The 23,789-nt window shown below is 46.5% G+C and overlaps 1 protein-coding gene across 4 annotated transcripts in view; it reads right to left on the bottom strand.

The window, feature by feature from the left end:
* The window catches only part of Fndc3b (fibronectin type III domain containing 3B), a 290,533-nt gene that overhangs the window by 9,359 nt on the left and 257,385 nt on the right, over positions 1–23,789 (bottom strand). For all 4 annotated transcript variants that reach the window (XM_029537515.1, XM_021195296.2, XM_029537516.1 and 1 more), the window contains exons 22-24: positions 22,777–23,057; positions 12,457–12,669; positions 1,494–1,660 (exon numbers count right to left, since the gene is read on the bottom strand). In XM_029537515.1, coding sequence (XP_029393375.1) covers positions 1,494–1,660; positions 12,457–12,669; positions 22,777–23,057 — 661 coding nt within the window. The remainder of the gene's footprint in view (positions 1–1,493; positions 1,661–12,456; positions 12,670–22,776; positions 23,058–23,789) is intronic.

The raw sequence follows: 23,789 nt of genomic DNA on the forward strand, positions 1-23,789 counted from the left end.
ACACACACACGCACACACCCCTGCGGGTAAACACACACACACACACATACACACACACACCCCTGCGGGTAAACACACACACACACACACACCTGCGGGTAAACACACACACACCCCTGCGGGTAAACACACACACACACACATACACACACACACCCCTGCGGGTAAACACATACACACACACACACACACCTGTGGGTAAACACACACACACCCCTGCGGGTAAACACACACACACACATACACACACACACCCCTGCGGGTAAACACACACACACACACACACACACACACACACACACCCTTTTGCGGGTAAACACACACACACACACACACACACCCCTGCGGGTAAACACACACACACCCCCACACCCCTGCGGGTAAACACACACACACATACACACACCCCTGCGGGTAAACACACACACACACACATACACATACACACCCCTGCGGGTAAACACACACACACACACACACACACANACCCCTGCGGGTAAACACACACACACACACACAGACCCCTGAGGGTAAACACACACACACACACTCACACCCATGCTCACACGCACACTCACACCCATGCTCACACGCACACTCACACACACACACACACACACCCACCACGTACCACCCATCAACAGCAAGACCATTCTGGGAATTGGCTGGATACACCAATGCTGCTTTGCCTAAGGAGAAGTTCCAGGGACCGTGTCTGAGGGGAGAAGTTCAGGAGCACAAGTGCAAGCTTTGGCTCCTGTCACCGCCAGCCCTAGCATGCATGTCTGCCACCCACTCAGTCCTAACTCTGACTGTACACTGGCAGGCTTAGAGGGCTGGCCCCAGCAGGAGTGGCTCTGGCTACCCTCCTTGATTTACGTAACTGTCGCTCTGGGGCTTCTGCAGGACCTGATTCCTCCAAGAGAATAAATCACGAAGCCTTGAAAACTTCAGGAGGGACATGGACGGTTGCTACCATGGGTTCCTAACAGCGTCCTCCACGGGGAAGGGTGTGCCCCCACAAGGCAGTGTCGACTCGCCTGAATTGGCCTCTAATTTCCAGGCACTGAAGCCACCCAGAGATGAACGCCAACCTGCGTGCCTTCAGGGAAGCAGACCTGGGAACCATTTTTCGCGGTCTATCTTAAACCAGTCCCCACTCACTGCTGACACAGAAGCTGCTGCTCAGAGAAACTCCTTTGTCTATTATATTTGACGATGAGGATATCTCATTACTATATATATATATATATATATATATATATATTTTTTTTTTTTTTGCAATAAACATTTATAAAGAATACAATAGCCCATATCTGGCATTTCTTCCAGATAATCTATCACCCAGCTTTCTCTTTTGAGAACTTTTGATTCCATCTTGCTATTAGAAATATGATGACTGCATTTATGGTCAGAATTGAGTTCCCTACTTGTAGACTTAGTGCACATCTTCACTCTCCCTGAACAGAGCCACAGCATCTGAGTCTACACACCTTTGAGGGTGGGAGGCACGCTTTTGGTTGTGCTGAAGGTGTAGGTTTCTGAGTACGGCCCCTCCCCCGCCTCGCTCATTGCCTGGATCCTGAAGGAGTAGCAGGTGAACTCTGTCAGTCTCTGGACCTTGTAGGTGTGGCTGGGCCCTCGGTAGATTGAGATAAACCTGAGAGAGAGAGAGAGAGAGAGGAACAGAATCCATTAGTCACCTGAGTTTCTCTTGGTGATAGATTGCGATGCCTACTTGAGGAAAGATGGGGCTAACTTGATGAGCGCCTCCTGCGGTCTGAAGCACCCAGTTGCTGTGTAATGTGGTTTGGTGTTCAAGGACTATTCCTAGAAAGGAAACACACAGGGTAGCTCGTGCGACGAGGAGGACGGAGATTCAGACACATTCGGACATAAAGCATAATGAAGAGTCATGCCTCACACTTCACCTATGTCCTCAGTTTATCTTCAAAACATAACTCCCCCCACTCCACGAAACTGGAGCAGGCTGCGAAATGGGCTTCTATCACTTAATAACTGCATTGTTTTGATTCTGTAATTTCTCATGAGTTCTTCAGAACTCAAACCTCACTAGTCCAGGAACACTTTGAGAACCAACACTGAGTAATTCCAAACACATGGTCCTGGTTCTGCCCAGCATGCCCTGAGCATCAGAGGAAACCCGGGTCTTCAGAAAGTTCTGGGAGATGCTCAGTGACAGAACATTCAAAGTGCCTGACTGTCGTTGGTTTGGCTCAGGGAGAGGGAGAATTCATGTACTCATTTAGCCATCACTGTTGAACATCTGTTGTGTGTTGGCTCTGGGGACCTGGTGTTGAATGAGGCCCACCCTGAGGGCGCGTTGGCCCTGTGTGAGGGTACGGAGTTCTGGAGGGCAGCAGCAACTTTGGGGAAATGGGAGGGCGGGGTCGTGAGATAGGGAAAGACTGAGCAACTTGGAGAGGAAAAAGCTCAACAGTCAGTGTAACACCCAGGCCCTCTCTAACCTTAGTAACTGAGTTCTTAAGCCCTGGCAGGTCCACTTAACGTTCTGTGTGTTTTGCTTCAGGAGGAAGTATCTTTTACTGAAGGCTGAACATTGTTAATTTCAAGGAAAGCCAGAGTCCAGGTTGAAACCCACAAATAACCATGGCAACTTGCTTAGCACACTCCACACATTACTGCCCTAATGAAGACACCCAGCTAATGGAGAGGCAAGCAGCTACTTATTAACTCAGCTCACCTGGGCTAAACTCGCCAGCGGGAGTAATTGCCCTTAATTGTATCACAAATGGAAGTCATGGCTTAAAAAGTGATGCTCTTAAATCCCCATTATGGTGCCAGCTAGCTCAGCTTCTAAGAGTTTGGAGAACTGTTTTCACCTCTGCCATACTCCAAGGACAGCATTTCCCTTAGACAATAGGCTTGATTCATATTTGTGCCAAGGGTCAATTACATACCTAGGCAGAGGCACTCAAAGCCGCTAAGAAGGTCACTGAGGCAAATTCAGGGATCTGATTCCACACTATGATCCAAACTGTAGTAGTAGTGTGCACACGATTCTCTAGCATATCCAAATGCGCTGTTTCTACACTCTTTGGTCGGTTCGTCTCCTGAGCTCTCTTGTCGCAGTGTACTTAACTGGCACGCCAACGTCAGCATTGCTGAACTGGCTAATGGTGGTAGCACACGGACAAATGTGTCGTTAGGCAGTGTATCTACTGACTTAGGTTCTGAGACAGCGTTACTCAGATCAAGGAGAAAAGCTGAATTAGTGGAGAAAAGGCGACTGTTGACTGAGGAGGTTTTTGAAGCCCTTTGCCTGGGGACCGCGGGTACGTTGTTGAGGCATCTTGTTGGCGTGGATGGGAGAATCTGGGAGCCACAAGAGGCCAGCTGGGGACATCGGGCACCTGGGGAGAGCAAGCTGGGTTCTGGTTCTACAACTCCTACCGGAAGAAGCCGAGGATGTCAGGAAAGTGGCTAATTTCCCCTCTCCAGAAATCCAAACCCCACACACTCTGGCCCACCTTGTTCAGCACTCTGGCAATGAGACATCTTGGCAGGCTTGGTTCAGTGACATCCGTGCCTGCTTTGCCTGATCCCCATCCCCACGGGGAGGGTAAGGAAGCAGAAAGCTCTCCTCCTTGGTTTGAAATTGTATATGAAAACGGGCTGACTAGGTGGCAACTAACTCCTATGTTGTGCCTTGAGCCAGTTACAGAGGAGCTCGGGAGGGGAGGCAGAATGGAGGACACAGCCCAGGCTCACCCCTGAGTGAAGTGGGGAGGGCCTGGGAGAGGAACAAAAAAATTCCAAGGGCTTGAGGCGAGACAGCCAAACAGTAACAGAATTAGTGTCACACGCAAGGGCCAACTGGAGAGGGAAATGTATCCTGCACCCTGGGGTGCATGAGTCATGAGAGGGACACACAGGTCCAAGGTCAGGAGGCCCGGTTAATGAAGCGTGCTGTAGCGGCCGATGCTTTCTGAGGACTTTTCTCCTTATCTTACTAGGGGAGATGTGGCCACATGCAGATGTCTCAGACTTTTTAAGGGTTTTAATTTGAAAACTGTAAAGGGGTAAAAAGGGCTTTATTTCCCTACACTCCTAAGATCTAAGCAGTTGAGAGAACCAGTTAGTACAGGCTCAGAACTGGTCCCACGGACTATGACACACTAGCCAGTTGAGTAGGCTCTCTGTGCCCCAGCTTCTCCTCTGCACAAGGTAAGAGGAACTCAGAGAGCTACGGCAGGGTTTGAGTGGGTATGAAAGGTGTTAGCGCTCACTTTGCTCTGCAGTAACCATTCTGTCCACAGTAGTCAGCACTGTGTGTGCGCCCGTGCATGCACCACCTCCACGTGCCAGAGGCCGGCTTTTGGTGCCTTCTGCTGCTTTCAATCTGACTCTCCTGCAAGGCAGCTTGCTACCCAGAGCTCCCCTCTATGGCTGGGTTAGCTAAGAAGACAAAGGTTTAGTTCTCTGGTTTTGCGTCATTTCCTCGAGTGCTGAAACCAAATCTGGGAGCTTAACTACTGAGCTAAACCCTGGACTCCAAGACAGAGGGTTAGAAATGGCTCTGCTTTACCTCCAAGACACCACCTTGACAATGACTTTCCTTTCTCTGGGTAGAAAGCTGGCTATGTGGGAGGAAAGGAAATTCTAGGCCAGGACACTGTACTAGCCTCAGACATGATCATGGGGCTTCATTAGAGATGCTGCAATCTTCCTCATGATTAGGTCTGCCAGGGAATGTGGACAGGGACACTGGGGTAGCATTCCACTTGGGAAGCCATATCGAATGCCTGACACACATGGGGCCCCAGATAAGTGACTCACTCAGATACGGAGTGCACTCCCTGAAATACAACAACTGCATGGTAGCAAATGCGTGGGGGACTTGCAGGTGCCAGTGTCCCAGTGACTTAAAGATGGCTCATCTCTCTGTGCTCAGGGCAATGACCTGCCTCGGAGAGAGTGTACTGAGAGATGTGTGTCCTCATTTGATGTCCAAACTCAGGGACATACGAGAACAACAGTGAGAGCGACCCCAAAGGCGGGCTAGACAACCATTCCAGCTGCAAATGTGGGGGATGTGGGGGAGGACACCAGGGAGATCTCTGCACTCTCAATTGTGCAGGGAACTTAAAAAGTCTTACAAATAAAGACTACAAAAAAAGTACTCTGAGAAAGCGCTCCATTTCTGTGAATTTAAAATATTTTTGCGTATTCTGTCTGTCACAGTCCTCTGGGGACACAGGGAGGGAGAATGGCAGTCCCAGGAGCACAGAGACACACAGAAACCTCAGCCTGAGTACGGAACTGAGCACGGAACTGAGCACGGTCCTTAACGAGTCAGAGAAGAAGCTCAACTTGTAGACAGTCCTAACCATTGCGCTTCCCAGGCCTTCTTACACAATATAAATGAAAGAAGCAGAAAGCCCCTATGACGGAAAACACGTCATGAAGACAAACCAGCAGACTCCGGACAGTGTCAGGAAAGCCCCGCAGAGCCACACTCCTCAGCTCGGTGTTCTAGGCTTTTACATTCTTTGTGAGAAGGATGTGCTTGCATCACGTGAAACTGATGGGATAGATTCAGCCGTATTACACACTTACACGTTCCTTTATACTTTAAATCATTGGTGGGCAAAGGAAAACCATGTAGAAACAATTTACTTTAAAATATTTTCTTAAAACGGTGTTCTTTTGAAAGAACTATCCAAGAATTCTCTAAATAACTTAGATCTTAAGTTCATTGTGGAGAACAAGACTTAGTGTTACAGGGTTTTGTTTGTATTGAGCCTTGCTGCACCTGTAATATTTAGGCTCACTACAGTCACTCATGGATAGTAACCACGTAGCATGAGTAGTCTACTGACCTAACATGGCCTGTGGTTCATGGAAGGTCTCAGTGGTACCCTTCAAAACAGGTTTCACAACAGCGACAGCTGTTCCCAGATCAGGTACAGCTGTATTTATTAACACTAGGCCAGCATCATCTTTCCTCAAATTCCTTCTTTTCCCTGAGCTCCATGGAAGGAGGGAAATAGGGTGTCTGTTCATGTGTGCCTGTGCGCGAGCATGTGTGTGTGTGTGTGTGTACACACACGCGTGTGTATGAACGTGTGTGCACACACATGCGTGTGTGTGAGCGTGTGTGTGTGCATGCACGTGTGTGCATAAGCGTGTGTGTGTGTGTGTGTGTGTGTGCACGCACACGCATGTGCGTGAGCATGTGTGTATGCTTCCCATGTCACTCAAGTGGTGTTTGGAAATAGAAGATATTAAGAACATGGACAGTAAATGGCCCGTTGTGCCAGGAACACCGAGTCCTACCACTCCATGTAGAAGCAGGTGGTCACAGATGGCACTGTGTGGGGACACCTCAGGAAGGGAATCCATTTCCTACACTGATGCTGATGTTGGTGAGCGTCCATGTCCATATGAACGGTGCCAAAAGCTATTTCCAGAGGGCTAGCAGGGGATTGGGGGTGGGGTGGGAAGGTGGGGGGAGAGGCTAATTAACCTCCTTCCTCTATTCCTGGTTGTGTACTGTCTTTTGACTTGTGAAAGCTAGGCTGTAACAATTTTTTAGTTAATGAATTGGATTTTTATACTTTCCTGCAAAAATAAACAGCATTCTATTATACCTAATGATATCAGTTTAGCTTTTTTCAGACTTATTTACTTTATGTGTGTCCATCTGAATGAATATGCACCACATACATGCTTGGTGTCCACAGATTCCAGAAGAGGGCACCAGATCCTCTGGAACTGGAACTACAAATGGTTGTGACCTGCTGTACAGGTGCTGGAAATCAAACCTCAATCTCCAGCGAGAAGCAAGTACTTTTAACTGCTGAGCCATCTTTTCAGCCCTGGTGCTAGCTAACTTTTCATAAGTAAAGGAATGAACAGAAACCCTATGCTTACATTTTATTGTCTAAAGTGCATTTTAGACATTGATATATTCAAAGAGAAACTCATTTACATTCATAGAAAGCACTCCCTATTTTTAAGGTTTTTCTCTGATGCTCGAAACTTCCCAGATTTCTATGTAGGTTTTAAATATGTGGAATGAATCGTGCCTATGAGTATATAAGTGCCAGTTTTCCAGATGTTTATCCATGTCTACTGCAGTGGCCTTGCCTTAATGCATCAATGGTATTGATTTTATTCTATTTATTTATAAAGCATCTCAGAGGAAAAGCCCATTATCAATTCTACTCTGGATCCAATTAGATCTCAAGTTAGTCTTTTATCACACTCAGCCCTGATTGTTCTAAGGCATTTTGGTCCAAAGTTGAGCAACTTATCCATATTTTTTATTTTTATGATGAATCTTTATGATTTTTTTAAGACACTAAAATGTATCTAAAATATTTTTGTCAATTAATTAGGGACTGGCACTCCAGGCATCATTATATGTACTATGTGCACTGGGAAACTCAGGCACAAAGCAGTCTAGGCAAATGTGTCTGGTCATCTGCAAATTCAGTAGCAGGTCTAGGGTTAGAGTTCTGACAAGGGTGCTAGGGACCGCAGCTGCCACTGGGGACGTGAACCATTTCCCAGCAAGGATGATCACTCGGACCAGAGCTATGAAGGAGAGGAAAGCTGAGAGCATGGGCTGGGCTCTGAACCTCACAGCCTGTCATTTAAACTAGCAATGCCTTTTGAAAATGGAGCAGGGCTTGGCTGTGTGATAGAGAAATGCCAGGGCAGTTCACTTTGCGCTCTAGCCTCCCCCTTAACTCCCAACCTTGTAAAACTGACAGCACCACAAAGCTCCTAGTGTCCCCAGCGGCTAGGGGGGTGGGGTGGGGGTGAGGCTGGGTGGGGGTGAGTGTCGAGGTACAGTGGCTGACAAGGGAGAGCAAGCAGTGATTACTCTTTCCATTAGATACCTCGTCCCCTGCCCAACCACTCTGGAGCCTTGCTTTGAAAATCACTGGTCTGCTGACCAAAACCCTGAACAACAGATTAACCATAAACACATTCCTGGAATTTACAGTCCTCCTGCCTCTGTACTGTGCACAATTACCAAGAACACAGACAGATGAGGGCTGGTCTCAACATTAGCCCCAATTTCATTAGAACTGGCAACATTTCATTCCAGAGAAACAGACAAATACATCTCCTGAATTGTCAGACCAGTGCTGTGACCTGGAGCCTGCGAGCTGGCCCCTTCCCTCTAGTGCGGGTACTACGTTAACTTGGTTTCGTGAGAATGTTTATTTAGGGTGCGTATTTGTCTTGCATAGCATGGGAACCAGAACTATTCAGATCCTCTATGCTGGATCTGTTAAGAATAATAGACCTAATCACCGCAAGGCCAAACTAATCTAATTTTTGCTTTTCTATTGAAATTAAAATCTCTTGGACTGTCTGTTCACTGTTTAATGCTAATTCATTTTCTCAGCAAGATCAGCTCTTGCAGAAATACCACGTACCTCATGAGGCCCAGCACACAGTAGTAATTCAAGGAAAAAAATTGCTAGTTGAATAATCGTAATTCCAACACTAGATGTAGACTTAGTCCTCTAGATATGAAGCTGCTGTAAGGCTGTTCCACGAACATGGACCAGGAATCTTGCAGACCAGAGGCTTGAATACACAGGAAATAAGTGCTCTAACTAAGAGGCTAAGAGGAAACCAACTTTTAACATAGCAAGTCTGGTGAGATGCCTGAATTCTCGATGGCCTTACTGTGAGGCAAGGCTTTGGGCCAAGCCAACTTTCAGGATTCCTTCTGTTTATAGGAAAGGGAAGGAGGGGAGGAGGAAGGGAGAGGAGGGGGCAGGGCGGATATATTAGCATATTTCATTTTTTATTCAAAGAATTAAATGTAAAGGAAGTTCCTAGTACCTGGCACTTTGCTTGTTGTCAATATACAGAATCTTCCTTCAGAAAGCTTAAAAAGTATTTTTGAATCCCTGGGTCATTTAATGTGTGTGTGTGTGTGTGTGTGTGTGTGTGTGTGTGTGTGTGTAGGCCAGAAGTCAACACTGGCACTGTCCTCAAAATAGCTGTCAACCTTCTTTCTTAGCCACAGGGCCTGTCACTGGGGCCTAACAACAGTAGACTTGCTGGGCAGTGAGCTCAAGGGCCCACTTGTCTCCACCTCCTCAGTACTGCATCAAGCCAAGTGTGGCATACACACCTAGAATCTCAGCTCCTGGGAGGTGGAGATAGGAGGACTAGAAGTTTAGGGTCCTTGGCAACATAGTGAATTGAAGGTCTCACACACACACACACACACACACTCACTGCTAAAAAGGCTGTGACATATTCAAGTTTTCTCCTTGATCTCAAGTCAAGAGCTGAGGTTAAAGGCTTGCATTCAAAGGGCTGTTCATGAGCTCTTGCTTCCCGACACGGAGGAAGAAGGTCATCTTCAAACTAAAGTCAGGCTGTCCTCATCCTGTTAAATCCCAGGAAAACTATTCCACAAATAGAATAAGAATGTATTACGCTCAGGACTCACATCACTTTAATAACTTTCTGAGAGCACTGACAAATTTAATTTAGAAAAGATAAATTTGGACTCCAGCTCATAAAATTAAGAAAAATATTGTTCCTAATGGTCAAATTTCCTAAATTGCCTGCTCTATTTAAGCGAGTGATTTATCTGATGAACAAGGCAGGCCCCAGCATCTCTGCCCACACCACTCTCCTCATAGGAGCAAGTATCACCGACTGCTAGATTCTGCACTATTTCCATCTGTCGTGTCTAAGTGTCTCATGACAGCCACACTCATTTGTACAAATTCTTCTAGAGCTTTTGCTCGGGGCAGAGGAGCTGCTCTCAATATGGTGGACACCATCTATACAGCTTTGCATACAAAGCACCCTTGGGTGGCTGTACCAACAAGACAGAATTGTACAAAATGGGGAGCCTGGCCACCCAGGATCTCCAGGTTCATGGGCAAGTAAGGTGCCAGCGCCAACCCTGCTGCGCCTTTCACTTTGGGGGAACTAGAAAATATCCCCGAGCAAGGTTGTTTCTGTTTCTAAGAGAAGCCAAGGCGTGGGCATACCCCCAACATTGGCTGTCACTTGCATGATGGCTTCTGCTATCGCAGACACTTGTTCTTCTTAGTCCTCTGTGGCTGAGACCTTCCTCCAGGTGGAGTAATGATCCAATGAGAACAGATCCAAAGAAATACACAACTCAGCTCAGGATCAGTGCATCTAATAGATGCTTTTGGTCTCCAGATGACCTGTCAGGAACAGCCTCACTGCCTCCTGTTCTCAGCCTCATCTCTGGTCCCCAGGAGGATAACCGCTGCTCTTTTCTCCACACCTGGTCTTCCCTGGCCAAGTCAAACTCCCACCTCAGAAAACTCTGGTTTATGCACTTATGGTACAAACTCCAAGAATGCTTTTCCCCTATGGCACGGCATTCTAGAATTTTCTGTGAGTTAATACTATGTGAGTTCTCCCTCCCTCCTTCCTTCCCCTCTTTCAATGAAAATTATATTGATTTTCATTCAGATGTCCACAAAACAAACAGCTGTAATTCAACCTTTAAAAACTAACACGCAGCAACAACAAAAGATTTTTTTGGCCATTATGAAGTGGTACTCATGTAAGAGGGTGGTTATTCTGCTATGCTGTGCCTGCGCATAGACAAAGAGGAAGACACTGCTGTCCTCAGGTAGAGCTAACTGCCCTGAGTGTGAAGACCCTGCTTTTAGTTTCCACACCAACTCTCACACCCGATCTTGTATCAGGGAGGTTAATGTTAGCGGCTCCGGAGAACACCTACAACACATCTTCCTTGTCTACTGTGCTGAATGGGGCACTGTGCGCCAAGTCTAATGTAGCCTCACACTTCAGGGGCTCCTGTTGGATGGTCTGAGGTGTGCAATCTCTCTGAAACCCTGTAGAAAGCGTGCTGATCTACTTCTTGCTTGCATTGGCCTCAGTGACTTCCTTTCATGTAGCCTCAGGTTCTTTAGCTCAGGGCCAGCCATGCCCTTTGCATGGCTCGCCTTCCATCGGGTCAAGGGCCACTATTCTTAAAGCTGCTGTTACCCGAGGCAGTGCTCTTCCCGAGGCCTCCAGAGTCTCGGGAGCATTACCAATGGGTAGTCAGCTGTATACTGAGATTCAGAATGAAACAGGAAGGCCAGAAGAGGCATCCTGGGTGTCCTAGGTCCTTAACTGTTGGTCTTTACCATGTCTTAGATTTTCTATGAAGTTGACAGAAGCACCTTGGGGCTTCTCTGTGGCCCCTGTGGCACCTCTGCATGGTAGATGAGCAAGACAGTACCAGCCCCTCACATTCTCAGGGACTCCTGGTGTAGCTGATTTTCCTCAGCCAATGACCCACTCAGTGTCTAGCTGGTTGTCAAAGGCCCTGATACTGTTTCCATGGAGCCCAAGGTGTAGCTATGGTGCCTTCTCCCTAGTATTTCTCTGGATCTTCATCTCCAAAGGTCATCAGAACTCCCCTGCAGTAAAGTCACCCTAACCTCCACAGAGGAGACTAAGAATGTGTGTGTGTGTGTGTGTGTGTGTGTGTGTGTGTGACCCCGGCATACTGGAACACATACAGTGATATAAGAGGGGCAAACCCCTTGGTAGCACTGGTTTTGTGTTTCCAGAAACATGCTGACCAGTCCGGGTGTGGGTCCCATGGTAGCTATCTATGAATGTGGCCCAACATGTCTGTATACCAACATCATGTCACACTGGCAACAGGGTGGACACCTAGTCATCACCACCGCCTTGGTTTTCCGACAATCCTCCCTTCACCCTGACTCTGATCAGGATCTTTGCTAAGTGACAGACTATTCTGTCACTGTAAACTTCTGCTCAGCATCTAATTATTCCTAAATACCATTTGCTCCTGTCATCTGATTGGCTATTTTTCTGAGGAAATGGAGTTGGGTTAAGTAAACAGGATGCCGAAGTGTGGATTTGATTTCTATATCTCCAAGTGTCTTCTGGGCACGGTGTCTTGTAAGAAACAAATCTCTTGTTTGCTCCGGTTAATTTGATATCACGGCACCCACAGTTAGAGTACAATCCCCATCTGTACATCACCCACAGCGATTTCAGATTGTAAACATGTTTGTCCTGATAGTCACTGAATATTTAAAGAGACACCATTTCTCCTGGGTCCTATTTCCTGCTGCACTTGTGACTAAGATAATGTTATTGTACAATGAGGACTTGAATCTGATAATTTTCTGATTTGCTAATTTCTCTCCATTATCTGACTTTATAAAGGGACAAACATGCGTCCATTGTCATGAGGGAGACCAGGATCTTTCAAACACTTAAGAACTCCAGAGGAAGGTCAGAGGGCATGTGCTGGGTACACTGCATGAGTCAGCCCTCTTAGTTCCTTCTTTGAACAAGGACGACGACGACGATGACGATGAGGGGTTTGGAAGGATAAGGTATAGGACGAATGGCAAGGTTTCGGGGACATGCCAGGTACCCGCTCACCCGTCTCACCTCTTGTTTCTGTCTTCCAACTGTAGTGTGTACACCATGTCATCAGCAGCATGTGTCTTGGAGTTACTGTCTCCCCACTTGAGCTTCAGGCTCTGAGGACCAGACGCAGCGCACTCCAGCCTAGGAGGCGAAGGTGGTAATGGCCGAGTTTTTGCTTTAATGAACTGACTAAATGGTCCAACTCCAATTTCATTGATAGCCTGAATTCTGACCCTAGAGGTGGGGGAAACAGAAAGAGTACAGGTTTAAGAGGCTGAACTTTCTTCATTCAGAATTAACATTTGCTACAAGCCCCTAATTAGGGCAAGGCTGGGGAAGAGCGAGTGAGCCCTGGGCAGCACAGAGGGGTGGTTATACACTCGGTCTTGAACACAGAAAATCCATGCACTAGTAAATGTTCCTTAGGATTCCTTAGAAATGTTCCTGCTGATGTCACCTAGATGTACAAAACTTTTAACTGGATGCTTACTGGAAGCAGTGATGATGGATCAGCCCTGCCCCACCCCCACAGTCTAGGAATGATTTGAATTCACAACATAGTTTTTTAAAAAAGATTACAATGAGTAATATAGTCCAAGGAACAATAGATCCGTTTATATACATTTCCATGATCTAGTTACTTTTATGTAATTCTCTCCTATAGTTTTTAATTGCTTATACTTAAAAAAGAGGTACAACATAAACAATACTAAGATATAACACATGAGCCAAATTCTCCAAACTTAAAGAGTGTGTAAGTCAATCGAAAGTATCTGTAACTACAGGAAAAGAAGGGTAAGTGCTGTGTGGGATAGAGCATGACACTCCATCCCCCCATTCATCTTCAGGTAAAAGACACGGCTCCTCTGGACTCTGAGAAGTACCCACTCCTGCAGATGTGAGGAAGTCTAGAATTGGGGTTCTCACAGACCAACAGTGAGTTTTCTATTTTCCCTCTTTATCATCCCAGTGGCTGAACTGAGTTTAGAAGTTAGTCTCCGTGTGGACAGTGCTGCAGAGAAAGGCCAGCTCCAGGGTGTGCAGGGCTCTGAATGGGGGTGGCAAAGCTCTCCTCTCTGCTAGCTCATTCTCTAGACCCTACCTTGTTTATAGTCTACAGAAGAAAAAGCAGATGATCATATCAGTTGATAAAGTGTATAACACAACCCAAGCTCGATTTCCAATCAAAATGCTCTGCAAACATGGAAGGAGTCTCTTTGATAAGTACCTAACAAAAAGTCCAGTGTTACCATGACATCAGTGGGAGAGGACATACTTTCCCTTTAAGACCCGGAGCAGAATCAGCAAAGCCAGATGACAGCAGGGATGCCTGGTGCAAGGGTGCCTGGTGTTCTCAGCCTCCTACTTAGCAGCATTTGTTAGGCATACCTACAGTGCCCGGAACAAAAGGCACAGAGAGCTAGGGAAAACAAAAAGGAATCCCACAAGATGCTGATGAAAATATTATAAAGAACCTACGGAGACAGACAGACAGAAAAAAGAGAGGTCTCACGGTAAAGTGTCAGTTCTCCCAGGATTCACTTATAGACACAATATACTAAAATCAACCCCCATACTCAAGATGCTGAAGCCGGACAATGGAACATTCAAGGCCAGCCTGGGCTACAGTGCTTATAATTCTTGTCTCCAAAATTAAATAAACACGTAAAAGAATCAAGTAAAAAGTCCTGGCAGGGTTCTTAGGAGATAAAGACAAGCTAATTCTACAAGTCACGTGGAAAGGAAGTAAACTAGCCAACACAAATGTGAAAAGCAGGCTTACTCTAAAGCTATGGTAACCACAGGACCACCCCACTCCAGGACTCACAACGAAGCTACAGTGAGCAAGGCAGTGTGGTATTGAGACAGACGCGGAGATCAATGGAGCAGATAGAGGCTCCAGAAATAGACCTCCACAAATATGGCCAATTGATTTGTGGCGAAGGTGTGAAGGCAACTCAATGGAGGAAGGACAGGCTTTTCAACAGACAGTTCTAGGAGCAATTGGATGTCAAGAGAAAAAAAGTAAAAATGTCAACTTAAATGTCACACCTAAAAAAAATAAAAAATTAAAAAAAATAAAACCAACATAGTCAAACATTGACCAAAGATCTAAATGTAGAATATAAAATGGTTAAAAGAAAATACAGGAGAACATTTCCATTACCTAGAACTTAGAAAAAGAAAGGCTTTTGCATGTGACATGTTTGTGACAATAAAGAGAGAAAAGGAAAGTCTGGGTTTATCCAAATTAACACCATTTTCCATGTTCAGAGAATGAAGACAAACTGGGGACTGGGACAGAAGACTCCACACTGCTCATGTGACAACGAATCTGTACTCAGAATATACAGCGACCTCCTCAGAGCTCAGAAGGAAGGGTGAAAGATCCTCCCTCCCCCCCCCCCACACACACACACAGAGAGAGAGAGAGAGAGAGAGAGAGAGAGAGAGAGAGAGAGCACATTATCAAACGTAATACACACCAGGTGGAAGACTAGGAGAGACACCAGGACATACAGCTAACAGACAAGCAAGGAAATGCTCCATAGTTGTCATTTGAAAAATGTGAATTAAAAACCTCAAGATACCACTATAAATTGTGTATTTATGCATATAAGTATATACGTTTGTGTGTATAGAAAATGTGTGCATGAATGAAAGAATGAGCTCTGCGGCTTTTTCAAAAAGCCAAGCATATATCCAACATTTGTCACACTCTCAGGTATCCACTCTAAAGAAATTCATGCCAACAGTTCCCAGAGATGCTTCTAGAAGCTCTAGTTCCAACACCGGAACCTAGATGAGGTTCAGGGTGTAGCAAATGCTTATCCCCAGTAGACAACTGGAAGGCCATCAGGCATCACAAAGGGCCTTACTGTTCCTATTTCTATTGTACAAGGAGTCACCTAAAATACCAATGAAGGTTGAAACCTTTCTTTGCTTCTTACAGGAGCTCTTAGGAATGTTTCAGAGTAGTAACAGCTGTCTGCATTTCCACCCCCAGGCCTGAGGAGCAACAAAGCCTTTGCAAGCCCAGAGCAGAAATCCTTGAACAGCAAGCCATGGCAATGCAAGGTGGATGCCTGAGCTCCTCTCAGGAGAAGGCAGTAAATCCAACTCTCCTAGCGGCACAACATCTTCCCTACAAGATGTATTTGAAGGTCTTAGCTGTGTCCAAACCATCATTTCTTCCCCTCACTTTGGACAGGGGCCAGCTACAGCCCAGGCGCAACTGTTCCCATTGCTGGCCCGCAGTCTGTCAGAGGCCAGCTCACCTTGTGTCCCAGAAAGCCCTTGAGCCAACAGTGCTCTGTGCAGCCCAGCAGCCCTCAACGCACAGGAAGAGGAAAGCGACAGGTCGCCAAGGACGCGTGCTCTGCTGTACTCAACACGCGGTGAGGTGAAACACTACCTCAGAAGTGGGGTCATTTATAAGGGAAAAAATGTTTTAAAATGTTCAAGTTTTAGCTAATATGATTAGATTCACTTACATATCCCAAACCTCTATAGCAGCAGTTTTTAATCTGTGGGTTGTGACCTCTTTGTGGGTAAAAGTGACCCTTTTACAAGGGTCACATACCAGGTTTTCTGTGTATCAGATCTTTACATTCTGATTCATAATATAAACCTAAAATTACATTTATGAAGTAGCAATGAAAGTAATTTTATGGCTGGGGGTCACGACAACATGAGGAACTGTAATAAGGGTCGCAGCCTTAGGAAGGACGAGAAGCACTGGGCTACAGTATTTTGCTAAGTACTGGGCTCTTGACTGCTCTAGGCCTATGGTTTCTAACTGGTTATGTCTGCTGGGACTTCATTTCCATTTGCATAACACGCCATCGGCCACCAGGGCCGACACAGCTGCTTTGACAATCCTGTCCATCCTTTTACAGGCTCTTTAGAAGTCACTGAATATCTTCAAGCAACAGTTTCTTCACCAATAAAATGAGCACCACACCACTTGTGCTGAATTGACAGCAGATTATTGAGCTGAAGGGAATGGGGCAGTTAATTTTTAGTTCTCTTTCCAAGTCTCACTCAACCAGAAAAGGATTCGAAGTGGCCAAAAGGATGCTGGTGAACTCCAAAATGGTACTTTGTGGAGTTTTTGATGCAGGTTACAAAAGCAGAGGCCAGGCCTTCCTAACCATGGGGCCAGAACCTTTGTCTATGTGACAGCGGAGGGCACGGGAGCTAGCGCAGCAGTGGTCAGTGGCTCTAGCGACCTAGGTGTGGGATGTGGTCAGATGTGGGTGTGCACTGGGTCTCTTTTGGTTCAGACTCTTCCTGCATCTGGCATTCTGTATTTTCTTGTCAATATTTGGACCTAACATGGCTATGAATCTAATCCAGGAATAAGTTTTACTTACACCACATATTCAGGTCATCAAATGTTCCCTGCCAATAAGACCCGGGGACTTTAAATTCAGTTTATTCAGCATTTGCCCCTGAAACCACTGACCTGGATGTGAGAATGATCACTCCAATTATCCCACCCCTTTACAAACATACGCCATGTCTCAGTGAGCCCGTGGAGACAGTTATCCCTGCCGCAATGCGCTGAGCTAACATTAATTCATCCTGATGACAAAACAACACTTGCTGTTGAAATCGAGTGGAGGAGCTGATAAAGGGAGGCTGTCTTAGTCTCCAGGGAGAACGGTGGAGGCGCAGCCGAGGATGCCCGGAAGGCTAGGAAGGATGAAGGTGGCCACCACATGGTTTGAGGACATGGACAAAGTTCCCCATGCCTAAGTTCCCCATGTGGGAGAGTACTGAACACAACACACTAACTCGGATAACAACCAGGAGTTCACCTCACAGAGGAAAAAAGAAAAATAAGGTTTATATTATTATTGAGATCGCGTCCAAATCTTCAACTGACAAGTTTCCTCTTTAGCTGAAGTAACATGTTAATCCGGAAACTCAGGTAGGATCTGTAGATTTATCTTAGAACGAAAGAAACAAAAGATCCGTTATATCAGTTCTTAAATTTAAAGGGATTCTTAAATTTAAAGGAAACCCAAAGGAAGCAGAGTGTTGCTTCTGCTTTAAGAAAGTGATGTAATCCTGAGCTCACAGTATCTCGGCCAGGTTACTGCGAAAAAAATTTACCTTTCCACAAGTCTGTAACATTCATCAGTATGCTAATACTGATGATTAAGTCAAATTAAGGAGCATGCCTTTCAGCCTGGATTGAAAAATCCACTATTACAGTATCATCCTAGATGCCAAATATCTTCTTGCTTCAGAAGGTCATATAGCCTTCCACAATGTACTCTGAACATACAGTCAAACTTCCGATAGTAACTACATTAAAAGAGGAATGATGTTCAAAACAAATTGTCCTCCAGGAAGAAGGTGACTTCTTAGTAGGTCAGCCACCCAGGCCTCAGGCTGCTGTGAGTGAGCTGGGGTGACAAGGGTCAGGGCCCCCGGAAGCCTGGGGTGGCGCCGACCAGGAGGCAAGGGCAACCTTCTTATAGGACCTTGCTCCACGCTTCCTTCCCTGTAATTAAGAGACTAAGACCATGGCTAAAGCATCTTCTGAAAGGGACAGGAGAGTAAATACAGGAAGTTCCTTTTGTGAGGAAAAATGGAGTCAGAGCCAGCTGTCTGGAGAGGACCTCGGCCAAGCCCCTCCTGATGCCTCTGTGAGACAACAATACTATCTCTGGACAAGCCAACCTGTAACCCTGAAACTGCCTGAGTCCTGCTTCAATTTTTTTCCTACCTAAAACAGCCAGTAATCTACTGTTTGCATGTGTCTAAGCCAAAAAGGTAGCTGAAACCTCATGCACCACAGGCAGCGCTGCCAGGTGATTGGCAATTTTTAGCCCCATTTCACAGATGAGGCAACAGAGGCATGAATTGCTTCCTCAGGTGGCAGAGACGTAAGTGAGACTGAGACCGAACCAAGGCTCACGACTCAGAACTTGGCTCTGTCTACCCCGCGTCTCATTACGGCAAAGTGGCGTATGATTCATCTCTGCAGCGGACAGGGTGCTTATTACATAGTAAGAACTCAATAAACGTTATTTTCACCCCTCCCTCTTACTTAGCAAAAACGGGCATTAGTAAGCGTAACAAACAAACCTATTTTAATTTTTGTTGTTCAGCAGCTCAGTGTGAGTCAGACATGTAATGACGCTGTGGTCTTCGGTGACCTCACTAGCAGCTCGGGATGGAGAGAGGAAGGAGGCAGCCCCTCATCCTGCAAGCCAGGGAGATCACTGCTGAGCCGAGAGAGGCCACAGGAGGCGGCCACGGCAAGTCACGCCAGGCAGGAGTGGGACGCAAAGGCTGGTGAGACCCCATGGGGCCCACTAAGCCACGGTTCACAGAAGTGCAGCTCAGACACGCACACTCTCCACCTGCACGTGCACTGACACTCCAGGACAGGGGTTCTCTGACGCCCACATGCTTCTCGCGGAAGGCAGAAGGCTAGAGTTCCAGCTCCCACCCTAGGCATCTTTCATCTGTTTGATTTTACTTTCAATAATAACTGCCATCAAGTTTTATCCATGACCCAACAAACAACTCATCACGAATTCTGAAGTTACAGTTTAGCATATGAGTTGTACAACAGGAGGGTCTGTACGTGGAAGAATGGAGTCTGGATTTCAGTTTCACATCTGCCTTTGGTTCCTGCGGCCAAGGGCTTGTGCACCCCAGTGGACTTAACAATGTCACTTACTCTGTAGACTCCAAATGATGGCTTTCTATCTCAGGGCTAACCTTCATGACGAAGACACACTTCTTTCTCTCCTTCAAAGTTTTTATTTAATTTTTATCTTTATCAATTTATGCGTGCTTTTGTGTGTGTGTGTGTGTGTGTGTGTCTGTGTGTTCACAAGTTTTCCATGGTAGAGGTCAGAGACCAGTCGTTAGTCAGTTCCCTTCTTCCTCCACATCAGCTCTGGGACTGGGCTCATGTTGGCACCCATGGTAGCAGGCATCGTTACCTGCAGAGCCACATTGCCAATCCTAAATTTTATTTAAAATTCTTTTACTGTTCTAATTTTTTGTTAACCTCTGTGTATGGCATATGTCTGTGGATGCCTGCAGAGTGCAGAAGAGGGCACTGGATCCTCTAAAGCTAAATTTTATAGGGGCAGATGGCCCTGAGCCACCTGGTGTGGGTACTGGGAATGAACTTGAGTCCTTTGCAAGAAAGGTATACACTGTTAAGTGCGGATCCATTTCTTGAACAACAATCTTAATTTTCTTTTGTTTGTTTGTTTAAGACAGAGACTCATGAGGTAGCCCTGGCTGGCCTAGAGCTTGCTATGTAGACCAGGCTGGCCTCCAAGTCACAGAGATCCACCTGTGCCTACCTCTAGACACAGGGTTGAAAGTCAGGTGCCACCACAGCTGGTTGACTCTTTTCTGCACTCAGAGCAGCAGTTCCCTAGGACATTTCACACACACACACACACACACACACACACACACACACACACACACACACACACATCTGCCTGACCCTGCAGGCCTCCTGACTCTGTCCCCTAAACTGCTGTCCTCCTGGTAATCCCCCTTGTCCCTTTCTCATGTGTGTTTGAGTCCCTGCCCACGGGGCAAGGCTTGATCCTTGGTCCATTCTCATGGAAGCCTCCAGGGGCACTGGACAGCCACCCCTCGGAAGGCCCTCTGAGAACACTGCTGGAGAAGACAGGCCGGGTGAAGTGGCTTTACATACAGAGAGGTTCTGATAAAGTTCATGGGATGGTCTGGACCGCTGCCCGGTCATGGACAGGAGCCGCGATAGCAGGTGACCCCCAAGCCTTGCTCAGCTTATGGTTCGTGACTCTACTTGGCAGGATATGTGCAAAGGAAAGCTGTTTCCATTTTTCCTCTTCGATCCAAAACACAAATTCAATTTCAGATACAGTTCTAAACTTAAATGTAATACTTTTAAAAATTGCTTTTTAATTCCAGTCAATTTCAAATACAAGTTGTGCCAGCAAACCTTAATGGGTAGTCCCGACAGCAGCGATGGGAAGGAGATGGATCTGTTGAGAGTCATCTCTCTGTGCCAGCAGATTTACTACAGACAGACAGCTAGTCTGGGGAGAGCAATGGGGAGCTTCTATATTTAAATCAACAAACAGAACGAAGTGGGCCGAAGAGATGGCTTAGTGGTTAAGAGCACTAGCTGCTCTTCCAGAGGATCCAGGTTCGATTCTCAGCAGCTACATGGAGGGCTACAACTGTCTAAACTCCAGGGATACTTGGGTACTGCTTGCACATGGTACATATACATGCAGGCAACCCACATGTTAAATAAAAATATTAAAAAAATTAGTCTCACAGGTTCTTTACCTAGGCATTATACATGGTGATTGTTTTACTGGTATTTTAACTAATTTATGGGACAGAAAGGGTGAGGTAAAAGTTAACAAGGCCTTAGATTTTTTTTTTTTTAAACAGTCATTACCTGGGTTCACTATAATTGCTACAATTGTTTCTGAAACCTAGACTCAAACAGCCATGTGTTGAGCAGACTTCTCTAACAGTGTACAAAGGTGCTCCAGAGGCAGACACTTTACCTCTGAGCCCTCTCAGCAGCCCTGTTCCTCTTCACTCCGTTCGGACCGGAGGTCCTGCTTTTGTGTGTGTGTGTGTGTGTGTGTGTGAGATGGTGAAGCAACAGTGCATGCTGCATGTGTGTAAGCAAGGACTCTGTTGAGCTTCAGTTCCAGATCTCACTAGAGCACCTATTTCCATTCTTGTGACTCCAGGGACCACAGGCTTCCTCTTTCATACCTCAGTGGGTCTTTATGCATGATGCTCCTTTCACTGTTGGTCCCCTGTTCTCCAAAGCTGTCACTTACGAGTCCTTGAGACCTTCATGAGCTCTCTAAACCTGCCAGGCACGTTGTGGCCAAGAAGAGGCTCAATATAATGAACGTGTATAAAGCAAACAAGGAAGTTCTGTTGCTGCTCTGAAAAGCCAAACAGGTTTAGAAATTACTCATAAAGAAGTATTTGGAAAAGGAGAGATGGAGAATATGAAATGCCAGGATTAAGCCTCTAGGCCTTGCAGCTGCTGAGCAGCCTCCTTCTTCAGCTTCTGAGGATAACAGAGACAGTCCAGGGCTAGACAGAGAGCTTACTAAGCTAAAAGGTTGCCGTGCCAGCACAAGAATCTGAGTTCAAGTCTCAGAACTTGGGTAATAAAGGTCAAGTATATGGTAACATCTTTTAATCCCAGCAATGGGAATGCAGAGAAAGGAGTGGACTTGCAGGCAGCCTAGACTAAGCTTCCAGCCCCAGGCCATGGCCAGGAACTGGTACTGAGGCATAGGCAGGTGGATCTTCATGAATTCAAGGCCACCCAGGTCTGTATATTGGGGTCTAGCCAGCCAGAACTAGATAGTCTCCATTAAAACCAACTCAACCAAAACCAAAACAACAAACAAACAAAAAAATCAGACCACCACAAACCGAGCCAAACCAGAAAAAACCAAGGCAGAGACCATCCAAGGAAGAACAACATCAAAGGTCCATCTGGTTTCTACAGGCATGCATACACATGTACACATACATACATGTATGTACAAAATGTATATACGTATGTGCACATATACAAACATACCCACATGCACACGCATGTACACATACACAGACTAGATTATGAGAAAGTATTACAAAAAACATAAAAGAAAAGACAGACTTTCGTAAGCAGCGACCCCATCTTCTTGCCTTTTGCCATCCCAGCCCCCAGGAAGCAGGAGTTTTGTTGGAAGATAATTTTAACAAGGCCAGACTGCTGGAAACCTGCTGTGCAGCTGCAGCACATTCAACACTCCCTCATTTACTCCTTACTAGGAACCCACCTGGGGAATCCTCTTGGTCTCCTCTTACAGGGAAAGAAAGGCACACAGAGAGTACCTGGCCTGAAGACAAGAGTGAGCCTGAGCTGACACTCCCGCAACCCAATAATCCCCACACACAGTGATGCCCACACTGAAAGCCAGGGGCCATACTCCATTATCTCCCGGTGAGATGTCCTGCTGCCTGCTGCTTGCAGGGACAGGAATCACAGTGAAAATATACAAAGCAAAGGGGAAGGCCAAGGACATAGGAGAAAAAAGTGACTCAAGTGTGAGGCGAAATTCTCCCTCAGTAGCTACGAGTTATGGGAACCGATCACTTGCTGTAGGTAAAAAGCAATACCGGCTGGGGTCTTGGGCAGTATTCCACTTGGTCCTTTCACACATGTTAAGAAGGAACGGCAGGAACGCAGTAGCTTCCGAAGGGTTTTCAGCCCTGGAACAGACACTCCGGGCACACCAAGGACCCGTTTTTGACTCGAGCTTTTCCACTCACCGGTATGTCGTCTCTGGAAGGAGGTTGTTCATCACGTGTGTGGTAGTGTTGCCTACAGTGATGCAGCTGTCTCCCAGATCGATGTTGTAAGCAAGGATTTCAGACCCATTATTGCACGGCTCTTCCCAGTTCAGTACAAGGCACACAGAGGGTGAGTCCGGGTGGGCACTGGGGGGCTCCTCCTCCAGGACACACAGAGTGGAGACAGGGTCGGGGGCAGAGGCCGGTGTCTGGCAGTGGACAAGCTCACTATACGGCCCTGCGCCTGCTGGATTGAAGGCCTGGAAAACAGAAGAGTGTGGCCAAGTCACACCACGCCATCTCACATGCTACACTCTCCATAGTAGCAAATGCTAAGGTTTTTTTTTTTTTTTTTTTTTCGGTATATGTGGTGAATGTGTGTACATGTTCGTGTGTACATGCATGTACATGTGAAGGTCAGGGGTCATCCTTAACTGTTCTCCAGCTCTGTCCTGAAGTCTGGAGTGGTATATGTGTACCCTGTTGCTTGGGAACATCTCTTCTGCACACGCACTTGGCATCACAGATCCATTATTGCACGGCTCTTCCCAGCTCAGTACAAGGCACACAGAGGGCGAGTACAGGAGGGAACTCAGGGGCTCCTCCAAGACACAGAGTGGAGACAGGGTTGGGGGGCAGAGGCTGATGTCTGGTAGTGGTCCCCATTCCTCCCACTGCATCTCCCATCGTATTCCACATCCTCTAGGCTGTTGGGGTACAGAGTTCCTGGGGACACCTGTTTTCTTCTCATAACCATGTTTTGCCCTTCAAAATATCAGAAGTCATGCTAACCCACCTACCTTCTCCTTCTCCCTAGTTAATGTCATGACCCTCCTCGGTGTCTGCACAGAATCTGCCCTAGAGCCTACACTCATAGAGATTGGATGCAAGTCAGGAATTACTCTGCTTTTCAATTTTATTTGTATGTATGTGTCTGAGTACATGTCACATGTGTATACATGTGACCAACGTGGTCAGAGGGAGCTGGATCT

The sequence above is a fragment of the Mus pahari genome, chromosome 4, assembly GCF_900095145.1.
Source record: "Mus pahari chromosome 4, PAHARI_EIJ_v1.1, whole genome shotgun sequence".
Classification (NCBI taxonomy): domain Eukaryota; kingdom Metazoa; phylum Chordata; class Mammalia; order Rodentia; family Muridae; genus Mus; species Mus pahari.